The sequence below is a fragment of the Cylas formicarius genome, unplaced genomic scaffold (genome assembly GCF_029955315.1).
Source record: "Cylas formicarius isolate icCylForm1 unplaced genomic scaffold, icCylForm1.1 PGA_scaffold_9__14_contigs__length_23061073, whole genome shotgun sequence".
NCBI lineage: Eukaryota > Metazoa > Arthropoda > Insecta > Coleoptera > Brentidae > Cylas > Cylas formicarius.
In genome coordinates, this window is record NW_026844365.1 from 22,051,959 (window position 1) to 22,064,794 (window position 12,836).

At 34.5% G+C, this 12,836-nt stretch overlaps 2 protein-coding genes across 2 annotated transcripts; both read left to right on the top strand.

Moving 5' to 3' along the window:
- The first annotated feature begins 3,666 nt into the window (after nucleotides 1–3,666).
- LOC132706970 (CLIP domain-containing serine protease HP8-like) lies at nucleotides 3,667–4,872 on the top strand. Its single transcript, XM_060678569.1, has 4 exons — nucleotides 3,667–3,671; nucleotides 3,726–3,910; nucleotides 4,096–4,191; nucleotides 4,559–4,872. The coding sequence occupies exons 1-4, from the start codon at nucleotides 3,667–3,669 to the stop codon at nucleotides 4,870–4,872; spliced, it is 600 nt and encodes a 199-aa protein (XP_060534552.1).
- Nucleotides 4,873–4,912: 40 nt separating this feature from the next.
- LOC132706971 (CLIP domain-containing serine protease HP8-like) lies at nucleotides 4,913–10,618 on the top strand. The gene is made up of 5 exons (XM_060678570.1): nucleotides 4,913–4,937; nucleotides 8,394–8,484; nucleotides 9,472–9,656; nucleotides 9,842–9,937; nucleotides 10,305–10,618. The coding sequence occupies exons 1-5, from the start codon at nucleotides 4,913–4,915 to the stop codon at nucleotides 10,616–10,618; spliced, it is 711 nt and encodes a 236-aa protein (XP_060534553.1).
- Nucleotides 10,619–12,836: the final 2,218 nt, after the last annotated feature.

Sequence of the window (12,836 nt, forward strand, 5' to 3'; positions counted from 1 at the left end):
TTGGTTGTTAAAAGTTTAATAGAATAAACATTAGACATGTGTTAATACTTAAAGAAACCCTGTTTTACTACTCAAAATAAAATATTTAAAAAATAATGAAAAAAGTACGATTTAAGACCATATGTCTTAACTCGTACCGCACTATTCCTAAATCGTACTTCTGATGCAATGTTGGCAAGTGTAAGAATATGTGGCTTTTCCTACACCTGCGCAGTTGTCGTGCCCCCATATGTTGCATTTGATGCATTGAATCATTGATTTTTCTTCATCTTTGCGGCATAAAATGCAATACCAAGTATTAGAATTCTTTTCTATTAAAGAGCGTTTCTTTGGTTTTGTTGGTCCATCTAATTTATTTTCTAACATATTTTTATATGGACTCTCAGTAAGGACTACGGCCTTGCTTGTTTTCTTAGATGTTTGCGGTGGAAGTCGATATATTGGTGACAAATTCTCAATAACCGTGCGGATGGATGCGTCAGTTTGATCGTGTGCATTTGTAGAAACATTCGCTGTGGAAGGACCAGGATCCGAAAGTTGCATATCAGTTTGGGTCATTTCATTTTCATCGAGCACGACATATTTTTCATCTGGTATTCGATGCCTGTTGCAAGGCCACAATCCACAAGTTTCAAAACCTTTCATAGCGATGTCCATACAAACCGATCTAGGATATGCCACTCCCAAAATTTCAGATATGTTTCACCAGGGTGATTTCTTATCCAAACTGCACATTCTTTGTTAAAATTAGTTTTTAATGACTTAAAGAATGATCTATCCAAAGGCTGTAGTTTGTGTGTTGTGTGCGCCGGCAAAGAAAACATTACGATACCGTATTCTCTAGCAAGGTTTATGGCTTCTAGATTCTTAGTATGTGTGGTATGTCCATCCAATATTAATAGAATTTTATGATGCAATTGTTTTTCCAATTTTAAATGATTTATGAAATGTTGTAACCATTCGACAAAGATTGAAGCGACAATCCACCCACTCTCAGAACAAGTGTACAGCGTTTTAGGCTGGCCACCACGTTTAAGGATATCCGTCATTCTTTTGCGTTTGAAGATGAACATTGGAGGAATAAAGTCTCCACTAGCATTCATGCAACAAACGCATGTAGTGTTAATTCCACGTTCTCCGCTAGTGACTGCTCCGACTTGATGTTTTCCTTTTAACGCTAATATTTTAGCAGGCTTATGAACGGTATTAAGACCTGTCTCATCCATGTTAAAAATTTCGTTAGGTCCAAATTGGAAATCTTCTAGAATCTTTTCGTATTTGTCGAAAAATTCTGATACAATGTTTTTGTTAAATCCTTTACATCGTGCCATTGATGTTGGTTCAGGCATTCTTAAGGCAATTTCTGGGTGGTTTTTCATAAATTTGTAATACCATTTCCAACCGGCTAACTCTTGCACCTTATTAAATCGGTGCGGAAGTTTGTATTTTTCTGCCAACTGAAATGCTAGATGTCTTAAATCTGTGATAGTTAACCCAAAGAATCTAGACTCCAAATCCAAAATGTGATGAACCAATTCGGTCTCCATTTGCTCCGTCAAATCGCTTGGTTTTCCTATTTTTTTCTGAGAAATTAGACCTTTTAAATGACGTCGAAAGGTCGGTTTTGGAATACCATATGTCCTGCATACTTCATTGAATCGTAATTTCCCATTATTAAAATCTTGTATTGCTGCATTCATATTTTCCATAGACCATTTATTATATTGTCGTTTTCCCATTGTGTGCTAAAAAAAATTATTTTTATTTTTTCCTCTCATAAAATGATAAAATTAAAAACTTAACAAATATGTATAAACAGAAATTGATTGGTTAAAACCAAAATGAAAACAATTTCATTTCGTATTCCTAATTTGTACCGGTACGAATTAGGATGTATAATAAAGTACGATTTAAGCTCAAAGTCCTCTTCAAAATACACTTAACGCTTTTAGGTTATGAGAAAACGCTGCGCGCTAATTCTACCACCAAATGAATTGTAAAGAAATGCAATTTTTGAAAACCGTATGATTCACAATATTATGTTTATAGAATTCTTAAAAAACGCTTACAAAAAACGCTAAAATTTTACAAGAAAACTGAAAAAAACTTACTTTTATCAGTAAAATTACATCTCGCACAGGAATCACTGCTTCGGAGCACCACAGCTGGTTAGCTTAGCACTAACTCAAGTAATCACCGACAGATGCCGCTGTATGTTTTATAAATTCTGAGTAATTTAGGTGGTACGATTTACGCGCAAGTGCGATTTAGGCAAGTTTACCCTAACTGTGCTTTGACATACACTTGAGGATTAGCTTCGCTCCAAATGCGGCAGTTTTGTTTGTGCGAGAATAAATCACTTGACAGCTGTTAAATCGGTCGCCATCTTGAACAGTTATGCCAACTTAAAGTTCTATACATTGGTAAAAAACACCCATTACATATGTTTAGAAACATATCTGTGTTTGAATCATGAAATAATATAACCAAGAGAATTGTATCGAATTTTTGTCACTTTGTCACTACGATGACCATTAATTTTGAAAGTATGATCTAAAAATAAATTAGGCAAATCACTTTTTAAGACGAAAGCTAAGTTGGATGAAAATATAAAATCGCGCAATATAGTAATTGATTTTATTTCTAGGAGATGGAATAGATTTTCGTTGTGGAGGTACCCTAATAAATGCCAGATATATACTCACCGCAGCACATTGTATTATAAATACTATGTCTATGTAAGTAGCTGACTTGTAATTATTTAGGTGCTGGCGTCTCTATTAACACTAGGCACTAAAGTAGTAATAGCTATAATTGAAATCGACTATATGAATAAGTAACTTCAAATTCAGACGTGCTATTTTTATAAAATTTGAATAAATTTAAGACTTAAACAAGTTAAAAGAATTAAAGTTTTCACTTAAAGCTGAACGTGAATATATTTAATTACCAAAATCTCGGTCGGAGAGAGATCATAGTCACCCCGATCAGGAGTTTCGAATATTTTTCGACTGGCGATGTTTTTTTTTATAATCGACTATTATAAGAATTTAGTTTCTTATTGTTAACAAATTCATCAACAAGATTTTGGGGACCCATGCTTCCATGTTGAAATAAGACCTGTTTTCCCACTAATTTGTTATAGGTTTTTGAGGTATTTGGTTCAAAATTAAAGCGTTTTTGAATGCACATTTTCCTTTTTCTTCGCATTTCAATTCTAATACAGAAAGCCAATTTTCAATTTTGTTTACAAACTTTTTATTCCGTTGTAATTTATTTGCATCTGCAATACTTACTCACTCATGGTCTTCACTTACTAATTAAAACTTTTGACGAAACAATGGAAAATGTAATCGTTACTAAGGCGAACCATAATACTCTATGGATCGGCAACGAAGCGTTTGTTGAGTCTTTCTTCCATGTTGAAAATGTTTCCCTGAAATCTTGACTACAATTTTGAAACACTCCTTATTGTTTTTTCAACATTTTAAACACTGTACTTATTTATATCTTTTGACTGGAAAGTTAATCATTTCTCATGTTGCTTAAAGTTAATATCGGTACTTAAATATATGATGTAATGGATTCATTATTTCCTAATTGCAAATGCAAAAAAAGTTTCAAAGTAGATAGGTTTTAATATCCGAGCTAAATAAATGATTGGAAATGGTGTAATAACTACGTGGTATTTATAATTAGTCGAGTGTTTATTTTAATTGTTTTAGAATTGGAGTTAGGCTAGGAGAATACGATTTACGAAACACGGAGGACTGCGAAGAAGGATACTGCGCTCCAAAAGTGCAAGATTTCCGAGCGGAAAAGATGATGATTCATCCGAACTATAACAAACGGACATACACAAATGATATAGCGTTGATAAGGCTAGACTATAATGCAAATTTTAGTTATTGTAAGTAGAATTGAATAATTAGTATATAGCTCCGACCCTTTTCTTGTAATGAATTTATAATAGGCCAATAATAAAATGAAAACCAATTTTCACAAATATACAGATTTTATCAGCGTTGCAGATTTTTATCGTCAAAATTTTTAACTAGTTTAGTATTACGTCTAGTAATGTGCAAATGATTTCAGCCAATATTAAACCGATATGTCTTCCGGTGAGCGAAATTAATGACGACCTAACGGGAAAATCGGCTATCGTCTCCGGATGGGGTGCTACGGAAAAAGGTACAGTTACATGTTCTAGCAAAATTTTCTTTAAATTTCAAAATTGCAAATATTCCTAATAGTTGCTAAATCAGTGTAACAGCTGTTGATCAACTCTTTCCATAGCGACAACAAGGGTAATTGAAAAAATCAAAACTCAAGACCTAAATTTTTTGCGAAAAAGTAGTATTTTTATTTAAGTTAACGAAAATTATTTCGCATTTTCATGGAAATGTTCGGGTGACTTTTTATTTAGGAAGGCTTTCCGTTACATAAAATTTCTGCAGTTTGAAACATACAGTTTAAACTAATTTTAATTCTATCATTTTTTATTGTATTCCATATTTATTATATGTAGCGACATTGTGATGAGCGGAAATGATTTTAGGTTACAAAAGTCCCATACTTCTCAAAGTATCAGTACCCGTGTTGACACTGTCTGTTTGTCATAAAGTGTACCAACAGTTTGCTCCAATTACGGATCAGCAAATATGTGCCGGTGGATACAATGGTAGAGACTCATGTGGAGGAGACAGCGGTGGACCGATGAAGTATGTCGGACTTGTTGACGGCTCGCCTAGATACATACAGTACGGAATTGTATCATTTGGCCCGAGACAATGCGGTGCCGATGGGCAACCGGGTATTTACACCAGGGTTGGGAGTTATATCCAATGGATTTTGGATAACATGGAAGAATGAATGTCGTTTAAAGCAAACAGGATTGGAAGAATTTCCATGGATGGCCCTCATAGCATACAACACAGGTACGCTTAAAGATTTTTTTATAGAAAATTTAAATATCTACTGATTAATTTTATATTACATTACACATTTACATTTTACAACCGCCGCTATTTGGTATTATATAACCCATGCTAATTTAAAAAAAAACCTTAGAAATTGCTGCGTTATGTTTTTTTCTATTATAAGTAAGGGGTGTTTTTTTTGGATGTATAGAACTTTAAGTTGCAATAAAACAACGATGGATTATTCGATTGACATGAATTTTATTTATCCGAAAGGTAATCTTGTGGCATTACATTTTAAATATGGTTTCTGGCATACGATTGCCACGGCTGGCGCGGATGTAGTCCAATCGAGACATCCAATTTTCGATTAATTTTTCCAACATTTGTTACCGTATATCGGCAATAACACGGCGAATGTTGTCTTGCAAATGGTCAAGCGTTTGTGGCTTATCCGCATAGACCAATGACTTTACATAGCACCACAGAAAGTAGCGGTGTTAAATCACAAGATCTTGGAGGCCAATTCACAGGTCCAAAACGTGAAATTAGGCGGTCAACAAACGTGTCTTTCAATAAATCGATTGTGGCACGAGGTGTGTGACATGTTGCGCCGTCTTGTTGAAACCACATCTCTTCGACATCATGGTTATTCAATTCAGGGATGAATGAGTTAGTAATCATAGCTCTATACCAATGATTCCACCAGCCCATAAAGCGCACCAAACTGTCAGTTTTTGTGGATGTAGGGTAAACTTGCCCAAATCGTACCAGTTTTGAACAACTTGTTGTAGATTTCTCAAAAATGCATCAAACACTATGAAATTTTGGTTGTTAAAACTTTAATAGAATAAACATTAGACATGTGTTAATACTTAAAGAAACCCTGTTTTACTACTCAAAATAAAATATTTAAAAAATAATGAAAAAAGTACGATTTAAGACCATATGTCTTAACTCGTACCGCACTATTCCTAAATCGTACTTCTGATGCAATGTTGGCAAGTGTAAGAATATGTGGCTTTTCCTACACCTGCACAGTTGTCGTGCACCCATATGTTGCATTTGATGCATTGAATCATTGATTTTTCTTCATCTTTGCGGCATAAAATGCAATACCAAGTATTAGAATTCTTTTCTATTAAAGAGCGTTTCTTTGGTTTTGTTGGTCCATCTAATTTATTTTCTAACATATTTTTATATGGACTCTCAGTACGGACTACGGCCTTGCTTGTTTTCTTAGATGTTTGCGGTGGAAGTCGATATATTGGTGACAAATTCTCAATAACCGTGCGGATGGATGCGTCAGTTTGATCGTGTGCATTTGAAGAAACATTCGCTGTGGAAGGACCAGGATCCGAAAGTTGCATATCAGTTTGGGTCATTTCATTTTCATCGAGCACGACATATTTTTCATCTGGTATTCGATGCCTGTTGCAAGGCCACAATCCACAAGTTTCAAAACCTTTCATAGCGATGTCCATACAAACCGATCTAGGATATGCCACTCCCAAAATTTCAGATATGTTTCACCAGGGTGATTTCTTATCCAAACTGCACATTCTTTGTTAAAATTAGTTTTTAATGACTTAAAGAATGATCTATCCAAAGGCTGTAGTTTGTGTGTTGTGTGCGCCGGCAAAGAAAACATTAGGATACCGTATTCTCTAGCAAGGTTTATGGCTTCTAGATTCTTAGTATGTGTGGTATGTCCATCCAATATTAATAGAATTTTATGATTCAATTGTTTTTCCAATTTTAAATGATTTATGAAATGTTGTAACCATTCGACAAAGATTGAAGCGACAATCCACCCACTCTCAGAACAAGTGTACAGCGTTTTAGGCGGGCCACCACGTTTAAGGATATCCGTCATTCTTTTGCGTTTGAAGATGAACATTGGAGGAATAAAGTCTCCACTAGCATTCATGCAACAAACGCATGTAGTGTTAATTCCACGTTCTCCGCTAGTGACTGCTCCGACTTGATGTTTTCCTTTTAACGCTAATATTTTAGCAGGCTTATGAACGGTATTAAGACCTGTCTCATCCATGTTAAAAATTTCGTTAGGTCCAAATTGGAAATCTTCTAGAATCTTTTCGTATTTGTCGAAAAATTCTGATACAATGTTTTTGTTAAATCCTTTACATCGTGCCATTGATGTTGGTTCAGGCATTCTTAAGGCAATTTATGGGTGGTTTTTCATAAATTTGTAATACCATTTCCAACCGTCTAACTCTTGCACCTTATTAAATCGGTGCGGAAGTTTGTATTTTTCTGCCAACTGAAATGCTAGATGTCTTAAATCTGTGATAGTTAACCCAAAGAATCTAGACTCCAAATCCAAAATGTGATGAACCAATTCGGTCTCCATTTGCTCCGTCAAATCGCTTGGTTTTCCTATTTTTTTCTGAGAAATTAGACCTTTTAAATGACGTCGAAAGGTCGGTTTTGGAATACCATATGTCCTGCATACTTCATTGAATCGTAATTTCCCATTATTAAAATCTTGTATTGCTGCATTAATATTTTCCATACACCATTTATTATATTGTCGTTTTCCCATTGTGTGCTAAAAAAAATTATTTTTATTTTTTCCTCTCATAAAATGATAAAATTAAAAACTTAACAAATATGTATAAACAGAAATTGATTGGTTAAAACCAAAATGAAAACAATTTCATTTCGTATTACTAATTTGTACCGGTACGAATTAGGATGTATAATAAAGTACGATTTACGCTCAAAGTCCTCTTCAAAATACACTTAACGCTTTTAGGTTATGAGAAAACGCTGCGCGCTAATTCTACCACCAAATGAATTGTAAAGAAATGCAATTTTTGAAAACCGTATGATTCACAATATTATGTTTATAGAATTCTTAAAAAACGCTTACAAAAAACGCTAAAATTTTACAAGAAAACTGAAAAAAACTTACTTTTATCAGTAAAATTACATCTCGCACAGGAATCACTGCTTCAGAGCACCACAGCTGGTTAGCTTAGCACTAACTCAAGTAATCACCGACAGATGCCGCTGTATGTTTTATAAATTCTGAGTAATTTAGGTGGTACGATTTACGCGCAAGTGCGATTTAGGCAAGTTTACCCTAACTGTGCTTTGACATACACTTGAGGATTAGCTTCGCTCCAAATGCGGCAGTTTTGTTTGTGCGAGAATAAATCACTTGACAGCTGTTAAATCGGTCGCCATCTTGAACAGTTATGCCAACTTAAAGTTCTATACATTGGTAAAAAACACCCATTACATATGTTTAGAAACATATCTGTGTTTGAATCATTAAATAATATAACCAAGAGAATTGTATCGAATTTTTGTCACTTTGTCACTACGATGACCATTAATTTTGAAAGTATGATCTAAAAATAAATTAGGCAAATCACTTTTTAAGACGAAAGCTAAGTTGGATGAAAATATAAAATCGCGCAATATAGTAATTGATTTTATTTCTAGGAGATGGAATAGATTTTCGTTGTGGAGGTACCCTAATAAATGCCAGATATATACTCACCGCAGCACATTGTATTATAAATACTATGTCTATGTAAGTAGCTGACTTGTAATTATTTAGGTGCTGGCGTCTCTATTAACACTAGGCACTAAAGTAGTAATAGCTATAATTGAAATCGACTATATGAATAAGTAACTTCAAATTCAGACGTGCTATTTTTATAAAATTTGAATAAATTTAAGACTTAAACAAGTTAAAAGAATTAAAGTTTTCACTTAAAGCTGAACGTGAATATATTTAATTACCAAAATCTCGGTCGGAGAGAGATCATAGTCACCCCGATCAGGAGTTTCGAATATTTTTCGACTGGCGATGTTTTTTTTTATAATCGACTATTATAAGAATTTAGTTTCTTATTGTTAACAAATTCATCAACAAGATTTTGGGGACCCATGCTTCCATGTTGAAATAAGACCTGTTTTCCCACTAATTTGTTATAGGTTTTTGAGGTATTTGGTTCAAAATTAAAGCGTTTTTGAATGCACATTTTCCTTTTTCTTCGCATTTCAATTCTAATACAGAAAGCCAATTTTCAATTTTGTTTACAAACTTTTTATTCCGTTGTAATTTATTTGCATCTGCAATACTTACTCACTCATGGTCTTCACTTACTAATTAAAACTTTTGACGAAACAATGGAAAATGTAATCGTTACTAAGGCGAACCATAATACTCTATGGATCGGCAACGAAGCGTTTGTTGAGTCTTTCTTCCATGTTGAAAATGTTTCCCTGAAATCTTGACTACAATTTTGAAACACTCCTTATTGTTTTTTCAACATTTTAAACACTGTACTTATTTATATCTTTTGACTGGAAAGTTAATCATTTCTCATGTTGCTTAAAGTTAATATCGGTACTTAAATATATGATGTAATGGATTCATTATTTCCTAATTGCAAATGCAAAAAAAGTTTCAAAGTAGATAGGTTTTAATATCCGAGCTAAATAAATAATTGGAAATGGTGTAATAACTACGTGGTATTTATAATTAGTCGAGTGTTTATTTTAATTGTTTTAGAATTGGAGTTAGGCTAGGAGAATACGATTTACGAAACACGGAGGACTGCGAAGAAGGATACTGCGCTCCAAAAGTGCAAGATTTCCGAGCGGAAAAGATGATGATTCATCCGAACTATAACAAACGGACAAACACAAATGATATAGCGTTGATAAGGCTAGACTATAATGCAAATTTTAGTTATTGTAAGTAGAATTGAATAATTAGTATATAGCTCCGACCCTTTTCTTGTAATGAATTTATAATAGGCCAATAATAAAATGAAAACCAATTTTCACAAATATACAGATTTTATCAGCGTTGCAGATTTTTATCGTCAAAATTTTTAACTAGTTTAGTATTACGTCTAGTAATGTGCAAATGATTTCAGCCAATATTAAACCGATATGTCTTCCGGTGAGCGAAATTAATGACGACCTAACGGGAAAATCGGCTATCGTCTCCGGATGGGGTGCTACGGAAAAAGGTACAGTTACATGTTCTAGCAAAATTTTCTTTAAATTTCAAAATTGCAAATATTCCTAATAGTTGCTAAATCAGTGTAACAGCTGTTGATCAACTCTTTCCATAGCGACAACAAGGGTAATTGAAAAAATCAAAACTCAAGACCTAAATTTTTTGCGAAAAAGTAGTATTTTTATTTAAGTTAACGAAAATTATTTCGCATTTTCATGGAAATGTTCGGGTGACTTTTTATTTAGGAAGGCTTTCCGTTACATAAAATTTCTGCAGTTTGAAACATACAGTTTAAACTAATTTTAATTCTATCATTTTTTATTGTATTCCATATTTATTATATGTAGCGACATTGTGATGAGCGGAAATGATTTTAGGTTACAAAAGCCCCATACTTCTCAAAGTATCAGTACCCGTGTTGACACTGTCTGTTTGTCATAAAGTGTACCAACAGTTTGCTCCAATTACGGATCAGCAAATATGTGCCGGTGGATACAATGGTAGAGACTCATGTGGAGGAGACAGCGGTGGACCGATGAAGTATGTCGGACTTGTTGACGGCTCGCCTAGATACATACAGTACGGAATTGTATCATTTGGCCCGAGACAATGCGGTGCCGATGGGCAACCGGGTATTTACACCAGGGTTGGGAGTTATATCCAATGGATTTTGGATAACATGGAAGAATGAATGTCGTTTAAAGCAAACAGGATTGGAAGAATTTCCATGGATGGCCCTCATAGCATACAACACAGGTACGCTTAAAGATTTTTTTATAGAAAATTTAAATATCTACTGATTAATTTTATATTACATTACACATTTACATTTTACAACCGCCGCTATTTGGTATTATATAACCCATGCTAATTTAAAAAAAAACCTTAGAAATTGCTGCGTTATGTTTTTTTCTATTATAAGTAAGGGGTGTTTTTTTTGGATGTATAGAACTCTAAGTTGCAATAAAACAACGATGGATTATTCGATTGACATGAATTTTATTTATCCGAAAGGTAATCTTGTGGCATTACATTTTAAATATGGTTTCTGGCATACGATTGCCACGGCTGGCGCGGATGTAGTCCAATCGAGACATCCAATTTTCGATTAATTTTTCCAACATTTGTTACCGTATATCGGCAATAACACGGCGAATGTTGTCTTGCAAATGGTCAAGCGTTTGTGGCTTATCCGCATAGACCAATGACTTTACATAGCACCACAGAAAGTAGCGGTGTTAAATCACAAGATCTTGGAGGCCAATTCACAGGTCCAAAACGTGAAATTAGGCGGTCAACAAACGTGTCTTTCAATAAATCGATTGTGGCACGAGGTGTGTGACATGTTGCGCCGTCTTGTTGAAACCACATCTCTTCGACATCATGGTTATTCAATTCAGGGATGAATGAGTTAGTAATCATAGCTCTATACCAATGATTCCACCAGCCCATAAAGCGCACCAAACTGTCAGTTTTTGTGGATGTAGGGTAAACTTGCCCAAATCGTACCAGTTTTGAACAACTTGTTGTAGATTTCTCAAAAATGCATCAAACACTATGAAATTTTGGTTGTTAAAACTTTAATAGAATAAACATTAGACATGTGTTAATACTTAAAGAAACCCTGTTTTACTACTCAAAATAAAATATTTAAAAAATAATGAAAAAAGTACGATTTAAGACCATATGTCTTAACTCGTACCGCACTATTCCTAAATCGTACTTCTGATGCAATGTTGGCAAGTGTAAGAATATGTGGCTTTTCCTACACCTGCACAGTTGTCGTGCACCCATATGTTGCATTTGATGCATTGAATCATTGATTTTTCTTCATCTTTGCGGCATAAAATGCAATACCAAGTATTAGAATTCTTTTCTATTAAAGAGCGTTTCTTTGGTTTTGTTGGTCCATCTAATTTATTTTCTAACATATTTTTATATGGACTCTCAGTACGGACTACGGCCTTGCTTGTTTTCTTAGATGTTTGCGGTGGAAGTCGATATATTGGTGACAAATTCTCAATAACCGTGCGGATGGATGCGTCAGTTTGATCGTGTGCATTTGAAGAAACATTCGCTGTGGAAGGACCAGGATCCGAAAGTTGCATATCAGTTTGGGTCATTTCATTTTCATCGAGCACGACATATTTTTCATCTGGTATTCGATGCCTGTTGCAAGGCCACAATCCACAAGTTTCAAAACCTTTCATAGCGATGTCCATACAAACCGATCTAGGATATGCCACTCCCAAAATTTCAGATATGTTTCACCAGGGTGATTTCTTATCCAAACTGCACATTCTTTGTTAAAATTAGTTTTTAATGACTTAAAGAATGATCTATCCAAAGGCTGTAGTTTGTGTGTTGTGTGCGCCGGCAAAGAAAACATTACGATACCGTATTCTCTAGCAAGGTTTATGGCTTCTAGATTCTTAGTATGTGTGGTATGTCCATCCAATATTAATAGAATTTTATGATTCAATTGTTTTTCCAATTTTAAATGATTTATGAAATGTTGTAACCATTCGACAAAGATTGAAGCGACAATCCACCCACTCTCAGAACAAGTGTACAGCGTTTTAGGCGGGCCACCACGTTTAAGGATATCCGTCATTCTTTTGCGTTTGAAGATGAACATTGGAGGAATAAAGTCTCCACTAGCATTCATGCAACAAACGCATGTAGTGTTAATTCCACGTTCTCCGCTAGTGACTGCTCCGACTTGATGTTTTCCTTTTAACGCTAATATTTTAGCAGGCTTATGAACGGTATTAAGACCTGTCTCATCCATGTTAAAAATTTCGTTAGGTCCAAATTGGAAATCTTCTAGAATCTTTTCGTATTTGTCGAAAAATTCTGATACAATGTTTTTGTTAAATCCTTTACATCGTGCCATTGATGTTGGTTCA

Excerpts from the sequence above, each read along its gene's own strand:
- LOC132706970 (XM_060678569.1), top strand. Across the intron at positions 3,911-4,095 it reads TAATGCAAATTTTAGTTATT|CCAATATTAAACCGATATGT; the intron begins GTAAGTAGAATT and ends AAATGATTTCAG. Across the intron at positions 4,192-4,558 it reads ATGGGGTGCTACGGAAAAAG|GTTACAAAAGTCCCATACTT; the intron begins GTACAGTTACAT and ends AAATGATTTTAG.
- LOC132706971 (XM_060678570.1), top strand. The coding sequence starts at position 4,913 with ATGGCCCTCATAGCATACAACACAG. Across the intron at positions 4,938-8,393 it reads CCTCATAGCATACAACACAG|GAGATGGAATAGATTTTCGT; the intron begins GTACGCTTAAAG and ends TTTTATTTCTAG. Across the intron at positions 9,657-9,841 it reads TAATGCAAATTTTAGTTATT|CCAATATTAAACCGATATGT; the intron begins GTAAGTAGAATT and ends AAATGATTTCAG.